Consider the following 14,091-nt stretch of genomic DNA (forward strand, 5'->3'; position numbering starts at 1 on the left):
AGTTATAAGAGCAGTCAGACAGAGAAAAGAGAGAGCCTCGGGGCAGGTCAACACCCTCTCTGTCCATTTTTAAAACCCGTCTTAAAACACATTTTTATTCGATGGCTATTGACCCAGCATGAGAATATATATTGTTTTGGTGTTTTATGATGCCTCCTGTTTTTATCTTAGTAATTTATTGATTTAACCGTCTTTGTTTTTGTATATTTGATTTTTACTCCATTTCCTCAATATACTGTGCTTTGGATGCAGTTAAATTGAGTTGAGTTAGGTTGAGCTGCGTACTGACTACCCACCTCCCAACCTCTATGATCAGCAAGTCCCTGACTTTCAATCGTTGTCCTTGCACCGTGTCTGTGTGGCCCTCAGTGTGGTGTAGCGCATTTAAATCTGGAAAGGCTGGTGGGAATAAAGCGGGAAGTCTACCGGGCACGGCTGACCTGCAGCCTGCCCCACACAGCACCACGAGGCGTGCATGTATGTGGTGCATTACAAACAATGGGAGATAGAGGAGATGAGTGTGTCATATGAAAACTAGAGGGCGGAAGAGCGAAACAGCATGGCCAGGGAACAGCCCAATTGTGCTGAAGCCCGGACAGCCTGTCGCATCCTCATGCCTTGCACCAGCCCCCGAGGGAACCCTGAAAATGAGTGTGTCCAATAGTGTCGAGTGAGGAATATTTAGTGTTGGATGTGGACAGAGCCGACCAGCCCTAGCCAATGTAGCACCCGAGGTGACATTTTCAATGGCACCCCATTCCATCGGCCATTTTCTGATCCGCTTATCCTCACAAGGGTCAGTTGGAGGGGGGGGGGGGACGTGCTGGAGCCTATCGCAGCTGTCTTCGGGCAGTAGGCGGGGGATACCCTGAACTGGTTGCCAGCCAATCACAGGGGCATACATTCATGCTCATAATCACACCTTGGAACAATTTAGAGTGTTCCATTCACCTGCCATGCATGTTTTTGGAATGTGGGAGGAAACCGGATTACCCGCATAGGTTTATAAAGGAAACATTGCCTATATCATTGTCTTTAAGTCATAAATTATCAGTCACCTAGTTTACATCTGATGATTTGTTTTTATTTATCTATCATTTAAACTTAATAGATACTGTACATGTTTTCTACTGTTCATGCATAGTATACAATATATTATTATATGCAGAATTACCATACACTCTAATTTTACTGTCATTGGAGAAACCCTGATTAGCAGATGAGGTTAATCTGGCGTGTAAGAATCTTAAATTATGAAATATCAGTAATACTAATAATCATGTGTGCAAAATTCAAAACAATGAACAGGCTTAAGACAATTTGTACTGCAAAAGAATACCAACTAAATATAAAAAGGGGTAAAATGGAATACCATTTTGAATGTTAAAAACATGAAAAAAGGCGGAAATAGAAGAGATAATGTCAGTTAATATTATAATGTAATTTGATGTACATTAGGAAATGGGAAGTAGCCGATGTTAGTTGGAAAAAACAAACAGAATTTATTTACCGTAAATAATTGTTTAATACATTTTGAGCTTCCTCTAGCCCACAAAAAGAACGCACCTCGTCTGAATCGTGTTGCACCGCTGCCCTTGCAGTGTTGCCAGCTGGAACTTCCTCATTCAGACGTCTGAGGGAGAAGTATTGATGGTTGGTCTCGCTGGAAAATCTAGACATAATGCACTAGGGTGAAAATAGTGAAGAGATATAACACTGAATAAGCACAAGTTCAACACGCTTACTTGAGTGGGTAGCAGTATGTCCGGATAACCAAGACAAAAGCTGCCAATGCTGTCAGTGAGACAAAGGCCACCAATACGAAGATTACAAGGTGAAGGCTCATCCCAACCTAAAGACAAATGAATCCAATCAGTTTTAACCACGGGCTATTTTAACAGCCCGTAAAGTCAACCACTTGCTTCATGGTTTATGGCTCAGATTAAAAAAAAAAAAAAATTATGACAACGATGTTAGTGATTCACACACACGTGTGAAACGTAAAAAGGCCAACAGAGAGCTGCGCTTTCTTCTCCAGGCAGTTTGCACCTCAAACAGGCTTTCACAGCCCTTCAGCCCAAATGTCAGAATTCCTCAAGGAGGTTTCCAGGGTATCCTTGAAGCCATTTTTTGCAGCTGTTCATCTCCCCAAGGAAGACATCTGACAGCCTGAAGTGAGCTACGATAGCCCGTGTCATATCAAAGCCTGACAGATGTGGTGATGTGAAGACTTGAGTCTTCATAAAAAAAAATATATATATGTGAATTGCTTCCCAGGCTGTTCCACTTTCACCCAATGTCAGCTGATGCCCATGAACCCACACAGGGTTAGTGATATTGATTCTCAATGTGTGGATAGTAAACACAAGGATTCAAGACCGAGTTTTGTTTGTGGGAGCAGGGAAATAACAGAAAGACATGACACAATGAATTACTCATATCCAAAGCCACCACTGCGTTTCTACTGTACTAGTACTTAATTTCCCATCAGCCTCAAATTCTTTTCCTTTTGGCATGTCCCATTAGGTGTCACCACAGGGGACAGTCTAAAACACTTTAATACACATGTAAAAAAAATACATTGTGTTGCTCAGTGTGGAAAAAAAAAAAATCACATGCATATCTCGATCTATGCCCACATCAATCTCCGAAAATATGAAAAAGATCACCTCAATATTTGGGATTGTATGGACATCAAGCGTTTTCTTCATTAAAATGTAGTGAGCACCTGTGGAGAGCGTGACATTAATATCCATAAAATACAAAGTATTGATTGTGTTGATATCAATAGAGATGATGTGGGTGTAGGCATAGATGCATGTGAATTTCATAGTTTTCTAACATGACCCAATGTTAAGCGTTTTAGACAGTCTCCACCACAGCACCCCATCGTTTCCAATTTAAGCCATTAATAAAGTAAGAACGAATGTCTTTGAATTTGCGGGTTTGATACTACTTACTCATAGTAGGATAACCAGAAGTGTTAAATGACCACAGAATTGCACTGAGTTGCTTTTATCCTGTTTATTTTTTTTCTTACAACATTCCATCTTTCGTGGAATTCTTCTTTATGACGAAGTTCAAGCACAAGGGTTCAACACTTTGTGCTAGAGTGCAGTCAATGCGTGATGCGATGCGTTCACGTACCTGTGTGATGACGCACTCGAGCAGAAAAAATGTGGAGCAAGATCCAAGAGGCCATCGTGCTCCATCCTCAAGCTGTAAAATCAATTTTCGACCGAATAAAGTAAATATTGTATGACTTTTAAGTGGTGCTTTTAATCGGATGACGTGTTTCTTTGTTTCGTGACGCGAGGCCACTTCCGGTTCACGCTCACCTGTCTGCTTGCGTAGCCGCACCCACGTCGACGCTTTTTGTCTCCAAAGAAGACTTCACCGGCGGCAGCGTGAAGTTCATCCCCGTCAGAAAGACGTCTCTCACACAAACAAATGACTGCAGTATTTTGCTTGGCCCCGGCTGCTCTCATTATGTCGCTTACCGCTCAGACAAACTGCTCGTGATGACACACACGAAGCTGGTAAACACGCCGCGGAAAACAACCTTTTTGGATCCACACGAGCACCCCCCCCCCCCAACAGATTATGAACCTCACATCTATCTGTGATTATAAATGAGACAAAAATTCATCTTAACCCAGAAAACAGTAGCGCAGTTTATGCTGCCTTCTGAGTGACCTCAACAAAAAGTTTTAATGGGATGAAACACAAGAGATAAATTGCAGTGAGTTTTATTTTCATCGCGATATCCATTTCCCCCCCACATTTAAAACGTGGCACCACAGCGGAGCTGGCAAGTTTGCTTCATTTTTGGGTTCAAACCTCGGTTTCAGCCTTTCTGTTGCTGTTGTATTTCAGAAAGATGATTCACTTTCTTATTAATCCCATCACTCGATAACCATTTTTACTTGAGCTTTTATTCTTTTTACACCTTAAACGCTTAAGAGCAAATTGTTTATATGAGTATATTGAGAAGTTGGAATTAGAATTAAAATCGATTTTCCTGCCATTGTCAGTGAAAGGTGCATTCACAGCAAGGAATTTCAGTCCAGTGGTGCAACATCAAATATAATGCAACTAAAAATAAAGTGTAATTGAGCAACAAGTAAAACAGCATGAACTAGCCTAAAATAATGGGCAATATATTGAAATTTCACGTTATGATGGGAGTGGCCATTCAAAAAATTCATAAGAGAACTTCGTAAGTAATGGAAAGAAACTCCTCTCTTTGTGAGGCGTGGTTGACCCCGTTGTACGATAAGAGCCATCATTTCAAACACTGTGATTGTTCATCCTAATAGCGAGAAAAAAACTCTAATCTTCAATGTGTCATTCTAAATATTATTTCACGTAAAAAGAAAATAGTGAAATGAATTGTAAGCTATAATGTAAATTTATCCTTTCGTGAGGGCTCGTTAGAGGTTGCAAATGGTCGCAAAGAGGTTCGGCAGACATTCGCTAAAAGTTTTAATGCTCGCAAAGTTTTTCTTGTTGCTAAGAAATTTTGAACGTGATCAAATCTGTTATGATGAATTTTGAAGATGTGGCGACAAGAAAAAAAACATTTGCTACATTGGCGAACCTTCACAACTTTCCCGCTCAGTGAGAAACGACCTTTAGGCCCACTTACACAGTATTCAAATAGTGATATGTATATATTTTTAAATTTGCTTCTATTAATTGTCCCAATGTCAGCTGGGATTGGCTTCAGCACCCCTCCGCGACCCTGTTCAGGGTAAGCGGTGGTGAAAACTGGTGGATATATTAATTGTCATGCTGGTAGTTTTTGCACTTTCAACATTTATACTCAATTTTGTCAATAACTAGACTAAAATTACTCATTTTATAAATTCACAGTCATCCATTGTTTGGAGAATCTCTGCTGCCTCTTCGCTGGGCCATTTTGCCCACTGAAGGAATTCCTGAGGCGCTTAAAAGTCCTCTTGCCTGCTCTTAGTGAATCTCACCTTAGCTCTCTGAAGATACTTCAGGAATAGCTCTTATCTTTGATAGGATCTGCTCTTCACTTTCAAGAGAAATTCTAAAAAAAAAAAAAAAAAACAACAAACCATCATGTTTCTCAGAATTTTCTTAGAATTTAGCCATTATAGGTTCAATGCTTTGCACTATGGAAACTTGAGAAATCCAGCCCCAGGTTTAGGTGTGAAGTTCCTGGGCAATGCAGTGAAGAGTGTATAGCATGTCTGCCTCACAGCTCCAAGGTTGTGGGTTCAAATCTCGGCACCAACCTTGTGCGGAGTTTGCATGTTCTCCCCCTGTGCCTGTGTACAGTATGTACCCCATTGGGCAGAGGGGATTTGAACGCGCAACCACAGAACTGTGAGACAGATTTGCTATTCACATTAATGTATCGTTTGAGTAATAATGACAAAAGCTCCGGTGAAAATTAATTGTTGAATGTTTATTACTCGGCTGAAAGAAAACAAAACAAAACAAAACAAATCTGTATATTCAGTAGATGCAATTAGCACAGAGGATCATGTTGTAATCTTTAACATATCATTTAGAATTCACCATTTCTTAATTATTTTACTGATGTGTTTTTTTTTTATATTCAGCAAAGCCACGTGTGTCACATTTCACCAATGGAAATCAATTCAGCTAATATACACGTACAGCTTTGACTTTTTTTTTTTTTACAAATAATGAAACAATACGCATATACAAAACGAGCACAATCAAATATGAATCCAAATCAGAATTTGAATAAAAAAAAAAAATGAGGCTGCAGGATGTTCTTTCAAATTGCTTACCATTTATCGACTTGCCAAGGTTTCCCAAAAAGGGACTTTACCAGCAGATGTGCTAATAAAATGAGCAGCTGCCGAAAAAAAAAACTCGCGTTTCACTCCCTTTACATGCTAACAAGACCATTGGTGTCGTCGTCAGTTAGCAGCACAAAAACAAAATGCGGCAAGATGAAAAGCTCCTTGCCAGCAGGGTGGGTATTCATTGCTGATCAATAACAAAACACTTCTGCCATTCACCCGCTGTCAATGTCCTCTGATTTATCAACTTTGAATTTTGCAAGCTTTTAGTCAAGCTAGTTCGTAGTACTTCCCCGTCTCTGGATCAAAATAGCAGTTGAGGCAGGGATCATAGAGCAGATTTAAATACTCGTCTTCCACCTCCTCTTCCTTTTCAGATTCGTCCCCTCCTGCGGTGAAGCAAGCACATCACTCGTCAAGGTTATCATTTTTTTTTTTTATGCAATTCACAGAATAATGAACAAAAACAAGCACGCTTAACAACATAGTTAAGATGCTCATTGTCTGCAACATTAGCCCGCACAACAATAATATCCGAAATACAGACGCCTATAATTAACAACGCATTTATTATTGAGTTGGCAGCGGTGGAGAACTGCACGGCATCATACCGAGATGTTTCCACTATATTATTTAGTCTCTCTCACGTAGCCAAATAGCGTAAGTATGCGTTGCCAATTCGAATGAATAAAACAGCATGTCAAATAGACACCCCCATCTGATTCTTGCTGGGGGAAACAAGGGCAGGCGGTGTACTACGACGGATACCACCATGAATTGTGATCGCTGCGGCATCTGTAAAGCTGTAGCAAAACATGCCAACAATGACACCAACAGAATTAGCAAACATGACGTGCGGGGACCATCATCTGCTGCTCTCTACTGTTTCTATAAGCGCTCAATAAACAGCTTAAAAGTACATCAGTGTGACTTTTCTGTGTGTAAGGGCATGACGATAAGTGTACTGTAAAAACACATTTGAAAAAAATTAATTTGCCTATGAAAAAAAACAAAAACAAAAGAATACAGCGAGGCGCCAACATTCAACCGCGATAGAGCGGTGGGAACACACAAGAGCAGTTCTACTCAAAGCCTCTGCGGCGAAGTGTATAAATGTACGCTATATTTTCCAGGCACGTTTAGGTGATAAGAAGGCGAGTAGACTCTCCCAGGTGGAATAAAAGGAGAGTCATGTGGGGTGACCTTCAGACTCAGGTGGATTTAAAAGTTTTCTGCCATTTTCTCACCCCTCATCAATCAAGAGTTGAGACGCGACGAGTGACGAGGACCTTACGAAGCCGTAAAGAGGGCCCCCCCCCCTGTAATCCTCACGACTTTAAAGCACACCAATTTGGCTGTTAAATTGACAGGCAGTTAAATGCTAAAAAGGTTATGGAAGGCTCCGGGTGGAACATTTTATCTTATCAGAAGTTGGGCGACGATAATGAAAACTAATTATGAGACACATTGTGTAAGGGGTTTAAAAAAACGATGTTGTAAACTGGAAAGGTTTCATCAATTAACCTTGTCGGTGTGTCTGGGGGGGCGGGTAAAGACCTGTAATGAGCCCCGTTTGTTTTGACCTACACAGGACAGAGAGCTTCACTCTCGTGGGGTTTTTACTCCTAATTACAGTTTGTGTGCGCATTCCCATCATGCTTTGCTGCACTGTTTAGTGTCTTGAGTGTTTCCATCAGTACACCGCGCGCGCGTGCTAACGTGACGGGGGCATGTAGGATGCGTCGTCTCCCTTGACCTCGACAGACATAAAGAAGTGACGAGTGGGGAACGACCAACTTTCAGGTTTACTGTACCTCTGATTAGAGCCTCACGATGGTTACTTGTGTTCTCTGACCTTCCCTTGTTGCTCGGAGGCAGAACGCGGGGGCTGAGCACATCCATCCAGTCCCTGGGAAAAGACCATAAAGGATCACAGCCATGACAACACGTGCCATTACGCTCGTCATCCCACCGCAGCGCCCGTCAGATCCGAATTGCCTCTTTGACATGTTAACAATGAAATCCCCATCATCGTGCACTGTCCCAGGCCTAAGCAGTGGTCCACTGTCCTTGGGAGCCCCCTCAACGCTTGGCCTCGCCAGCCGCCGCGTTCGCCCAACTATCATTTGTTCCGTCCCGGCTGGCACTGCGACTTTAAGCTGACAACATTCTGACCCAGATAGCTCCTCTCAACCTTGCCCGTCTTCTGCGAGTTCTTTCTCCACGCGAGCGAACTCTCCCAGGTTTCAATTATACATAAGTCACTGCGCAGTGTTTCAACACGACGCGTCTCCGGAGGAAATGTGACTTGGCAGCGCGGCAGAGATTAATCTTTTGAAACATAATTCACATCAGTTGCATAATCACCCATTTACATCTTTTGCCTCTGGACAAAGCATCTCATAAAAGCACATCATAGCATCTTTAATGAGGAAACGATAACCTCTGTATGTTTTAATATTCATCTGGCTGCGGGCAAATCAAACATCCATCACATCAGCAACAACAGCGAGGATGGGTGGTGCCACTCATTTTGATCTAAGGCTTGTTCGCAGAAACTTAAAATAGGATGGGGGTCGGGCAGGGGGTTGGGGGGGGGGGCAAGTACAACAACTTATTGACACCAGATCTTAACTTGCCGGTCTCAGTTTACCAATCTAATGAGATTTAATACAAGAGCTGTAGCAGTAGATAATGATGCTTGGATTGACATTACTGAAACACTGTGTTCATTTCTGTACATGTCTTTACCGCATGACAAATGCCTTGGAAAAAAAAAGTGCCTGAAATGATTCTCATTCATCCAGATCATGTCATTCCCAGGGTCAGAACATTCTTGTTGCGATCAATTCAATGCTCCGAGAATGCACAAAGAAAATAACATCGCTCGCGATGCTTTGTCATACGCTACTGAGAACTCTGGCTCCAATAATAACGCTATTGTTGCCAATCAAATTATTACCTCGATCAATGGCTGATTTGAAATTTGATGGTGTAAATGCCATGCTTGGGTTTGTATGCTGGAAATATATAGGCTAATCAATTTTCCTTATCACGGTCTGCTTGCATCGGGGCCTAGCATGACATTGACCCCCAACAGATCCAGCAGATGGCGCCGTAGTTAAAAAAACAAAAACAAAAAACGACTATCACACAAAATAGTAATTTATGGAGATTTTTAGCCTATGCTGTGCCATACTAATGAATTATTTTTAAAGGGGGAGTGTGCAGTTAAAAAAAAAAGATCGGGAACGGATTTTAATAGTACTAATAAACTAAAATAGAAGCTATTCTATTGACTGGAACACAGGCAACAGTCATTTAACAATTAAATGAACGTGTTATGTATGTTCTTTATCCTCGGGGGAGGAAGCAATTGTTCCTAGGTCTTGAGTTGAAGGGATGACAAACCCTCGAAGTGACTGTATTTGGGTACCTAATGAGAATACATCCCTGCATACGTGTAATTATGCTCTGAATACGTCCACGTCGAACTCAGCGCTGTCATCGCCCGATTCCACGAGCAAAACTGAAAATTGGACTTGAAATTGTCCAGCGGGACTTGGCAAAGATTATTGACATTCAGCTCTTCCAAATCTTTCCAACTGAAACAACATCAAGGCCACTCTCTTTATCACCCTGGCAATTACTTAAAAAAAAAAAAAAAATCAGACGCAAGAAGAGAATGTGAAGAGGCATTTTAGGAACGGATTAAAAAAAAAAATCTCTGGCAACACTAAACACGGCAACAGAAGCATTTCAACTGTCTGAAAAACTGTTCTCCTCAGAGAGGATGCCTTGCAGGACGCTCCAAAAACCCCGCATGACGGATCCCAACAGTAGCACAGTGTCAGCATTCAACACCTAAAAGAAGAGGGAATGGAAAACCAGCCACGGAAGCTTTTCATCAATATGTAAATCAAGGCCTGCTTCAAAGTAAAAGAGAAACAACAACGCCGAGACTGGAAGGTGTTTGAGGTACTTGTCAATAGCAAATATTCAATCCGGCGAGGAGAATCCCCAGCCCCACTGGGTATTCAAAACAACCCAGGGACAAATAAGCAAGGAAACATACTGAGGAAACCATCTAAAACTGTAAGCCCATACATCATTGCACTGCTTTTCATCAATAAATCAAAAGTATTCCCGTAGAGGAGGGTGAATTTGTCCATGATGCAACCCCTTTGTGTTCTTTTGTAACATGCTACACGCTCGTGATGCGGGCCAGATAGGATGAGGGACAAAAGCACGAAGCAAGCTTTCCATCCATTCTTGCTCTACACCTAATCTGCTGCCATTGTTAACCCGTAACGCGTGGAATTAATGGTAGCTTGGAGCGCCTTGCTGGACAAGACTTTGTCTGAAATCAATATTTAGTCTCCTCTTCTCCGAGAGGTACTTCAGTCTAAGGACGTTAATTATTCTTTCAGGAAGATGTCTCAAACACACTTGAATTTTAATGAAGGTTACAGTGAACACCATTCAATCCGCTCTGCCTTCGCAATTAAGAATAGACCTATTGGCTGATTATTTATTGGTTGGTGGATCTGGTTGTTGATTCATGAAGATCTTTTAGCAGTCAAGGAAGGACGGAATGCAACCAGCGTGTGATTCCATTTCAACGAGTGTAATTTGTGGCCTGAGGAAGAACATGATCCCAGCTATGAGTAGATGAGCCACAACTCGGCAGGCCTTACAGGCTCTGCTACATCTTCTGGGTATAATTATACTGTTCGTGGGGCACTGGCGTGGAAACAGAAGCTCAGAACAAACGGAGAGCTTTGCCTATCCCTTGATTGCTTGAATATATTACATTGTTGCTTTGGGATAGGAGTTTAATTTGTTGCGTGAACACGCGCGTGTGAAAAATCACTCATATCTGAAATCATCCTTCTCTATTGAAATGAATGGAAATGCCAAAAGAAAAATGTAATATAACTATATTCAATGGGAAAAATATTAAACAGTTTGTGCATCATGATTCATGAACATATGACCAAAAAGTTTCACAGCAACTTTAAGTGACTCAGAAAGCTGCTGCAATATTAGTCATTTTATGCAGAGGACAAAGAATATATGCCAGTGAGTAATTTCAGTTTACACGTGTTACTGTCTTGTGTTCATGTTGCTGAAAATGTTCTAACCAGGGGTGCGCATAAGCAGTGCGCCGGTGCGCATCAGCATTGGAAATTGGAAACTCAGCTCCGGCTCAAGTCTGTCATCGAGCTGTTATGCATAAAGAACTGCTCAGTCCAGCCTCAATTCAAAGTTACGCCAGCCGTCACAATGATTGCTTCCAAAGGCCAACTTCAAAAAAATAGTTAGCTAGGGCATTGTACACTCCGGGGTTACTTGCTTTGCTTTTATTTTGAAGTTGACCCTCACGGTGTGTTGCATAGTAACCGATGCAACAATCGTTGCCTTGGCTGGCGCCCTGCTAACACTTCATTCGTCGTGAGACCATACTGTATTGGCGTCTTGAAAAAATTTGCGGCCCTTCCATTATGCAAGAGAACCACAGGTTTGAAGGTATTGTAGTTCATATTTGCATTTGTGGTTTCAGAGTATTCTGCATAAAAATATTTACTTTAATGATGAGTTGAAGTGCTCTGTAAAGCGACTATGTTGTGTTCAAATACAAACTTGGGTAACGTCTGTTTTGACCTCCATGAAAAGCTAGATCCCGTGGTTTTTGAACATCAAAATTGAAATATCTGTCGAAAATGTGATTTTTGTTGTGTTTTTCATCCAAAATGCATATAAAAAAATAACTTAGTAAAATACCCACTCCACTCCTGCCTTTTCAGTTCTACCACAAAATAAATGAATTTCATTCTTGAAGGCATTGGGTTTGCCGCAAGTGTACATCAGACACACTTTTGTCCTCCAGTCAGTAAATTTTGTTCAGGTTAGGGTTTGGCTTGAAACTGCGCAAACCTAATCGAGGTGAAATGTGTCCATATCCCTGCAAATCAAGTTCTAGCCTTATACAGCGAGTGCAACTCAAACTTTTTGGATTTTGTCGAACTCTGCCGAGCAGAATTTGATTTCCATCATTATTTAAATGGCATTATAGCCGCCAGCGGTGTGGTCTGACAGGCACGAAAGAAAATGGAAGGAAAATAATGTGCACTTGTAGGGAAGAAAAAAAAAAGACAAACAGCAGTTAAGGGAGAAGAAAACAAACACAAAAGGCATTTATTTGCACTCATCTGTGAGGGAGATGAGGCCCCCGTCTGCATCTGACAGCTGACATTTAGCCTTAATTCTGCAGTCGGTTATCATGTGTTTCATTTCATTGTTTCATGTGGATGCAATGAAACACAAAGGCAGACCCCATCAAGGCAGGGAAATCGATTTATCTGCGTGAATTGTAATTTTCTCTGCCATATTGTTTCTCAAGTAGATACGGCTTTTTATACATTCGGAAACCAAACGTGCCTTTTTTTTTTCTTTTTTAAGCAAGTTTTTTTTAAACAAGTTCATTTGTTATAGAAGTGGGAATTGGCACGTCATTGATAGATGTCATGAAAGTGTCAAATTCGAAGGTGTGTCTTTTAACAAACAAAAATATGAACATCAATAGACAATTATGCCATGAGTACATACGTTACACTAGAATACCTCTTTACAGTCATGTCAGTAGTACCTCATTACATGTTTAGAGCTTGCTTACCTGGGATTTGAGCAGCGAAGTGCGTTCATTTCCTTCTGGTAATGGTGACCCTGATTCTCTGGCTGGATCACAAAGAAAACAAGGTCTTTAAAATTCTCCCCACCCCCAAAATCATACTTAAAATGAAAGTTATCGGGGGTGCTGGGGCCCAAATATTCTCATACTCGTATATTTATAGTCAGCTTGCAAATGGATGCAACGCAATCTTCGTGCGCGAGATTCCATCCTGTACTGCAGATGAGACAAATGGAGACACTCAACAAGGGTGGGAAATTTTGATGTGGATAGTAAAAAAAAAAAAAAAAAATATGTTCTATTCCAGTATCAGGCACACTCATCCCCTACAAGAGACAATAACACATTCCCTTCTGCATCTTGGCCAAGCAAAGGAGAATATCATTACCCCAGTAGGCTATTTAAGCCGCGTGGCTGTGTAAAAGCGCTTATATTGCACAAATGTGATGTAAAAGTAGTCATACTGAGGTCGGAGTCCTCACAACGCTTGAGTCCATTTAAGTTCTCGGGGTGCACTGGTGCCTGATTTAAGTGTGTGTACTCTTCTAAAACGGTACCCTGTGGAATTCTGCCGGAATTACGTACTGATGAAGACGAGTGCCGTGTAAACGGGATGCATGGAGAGAATTCTTTTAGGGAGGATAAGGGTAATCTGACACGCCAGATGGTTTGTTTCAAAGAGCTACCTTGAGAAGGTCTTTTTTGGAAAAGGGCTTCAAAAAAAAAACTGGTTAGCACGTCCGCTTTACAGTGCAGAGGTGCCTGCGTGGGTTTTCTTCGGGTACTCCGATTTCCTCCCACATTCTAAAAACATGCATGGCGGGCGAATGGAACACTCGAAATTGTCACTACGTGAGAGTATGAGGGCGGATGGTTGTCCGTCTATGTGTGCCCTGCGATTGGCTGGCAACCGGTTCAGGGTGTCCCCCGCCTACTGCCCAAAGACAGCTGAGATAGGCTCCAGGACGCCCGCGACCCTTGTGAGGATAAAGCGGATCAGAAAATAGATGGATTGACGATACAACGGCGTGACACTTGATATGTATTACAAGAAAACCTCTATTGTCATTTATTACCAGAAATGTTATCGATTTTTTTTTTACGTGCAACATTTTCTGCATGCGTTACTCGGACTGACATACAGCAATGCCGACATTTGATATTTTGTGTTTATGCTGTGCCATGAGAAGAAATCAATCATATTTTTTGCCGTCTTCAATTGAAGCCAAACGTGCAGCTCCATGTCGGTCCCGTCATTTTTTTTTTTAAATTGCCATCTGCTTCTACATCTTATTCATTCTATCAGTGATTTCCACAACGTGGAGGAGCATATTGCTTCCTGCCCTTGTGTTAGGAAGCGCCATGAGTGAGCTCAGCCTTGTGGATATAAGTCAAGCCTGCATCTAAAATTGGACCTTGAGCATTTGCTCTCGCGTGTATGCCTGTAGTACCGGGTGCACCTCCAGGGTTGCAAATGAGGACATTACTATTGCCGAACATATTTACTTAAGGAGTGACACCTGTATATTGTCTTCACCAAGTTATGGAACGGCACGCTTCACTGTTGTCTGGAAGATGGTGATTCCAACAACA

General features: G+C 41.6%; 1 protein-coding gene across 2 annotated transcripts in view; it reads right to left on the reverse strand.

The window, feature by feature from the left end:
• Window positions 1-5,428: 5,428 nt before the first annotated feature.
• The window catches only part of cfap20dc (CFAP20 domain containing), a 28,549-nt gene continuing 19,886 nt past the window's right edge, over window positions 5,429-14,091 (reverse strand). The window contains exons 15-17 of one of the 2 annotated variants that reach the window (XM_019895710.1): window positions 12,484-12,545; window positions 7,622-7,716; window positions 5,429-6,196 (exon numbers count right to left, since the gene is read on the reverse strand). In XM_019895710.1, the coding sequence (XP_019751269.1) occupies window positions 6,078-6,196; window positions 7,622-7,716; window positions 12,484-12,545 (276 nt within the window). In that variant the 3' untranslated portion in view covers window positions 5,429-6,077. The remainder of the gene's footprint in view (window positions 6,197-7,621; window positions 7,717-12,483; window positions 12,546-14,091) is intronic. The other variant, XM_019895711.1, reaches the window with a different exon arrangement.

The sequence above is a fragment of the Hippocampus comes genome, unplaced genomic scaffold, assembly GCF_001891065.2.
Source record: "Hippocampus comes isolate QL1 unplaced genomic scaffold, H_comes_QL1_v1.1 scaffold420, whole genome shotgun sequence".
Classification (NCBI taxonomy): Eukaryota; Metazoa; Chordata; class Actinopteri; order Syngnathiformes; family Syngnathidae; genus Hippocampus; species Hippocampus comes.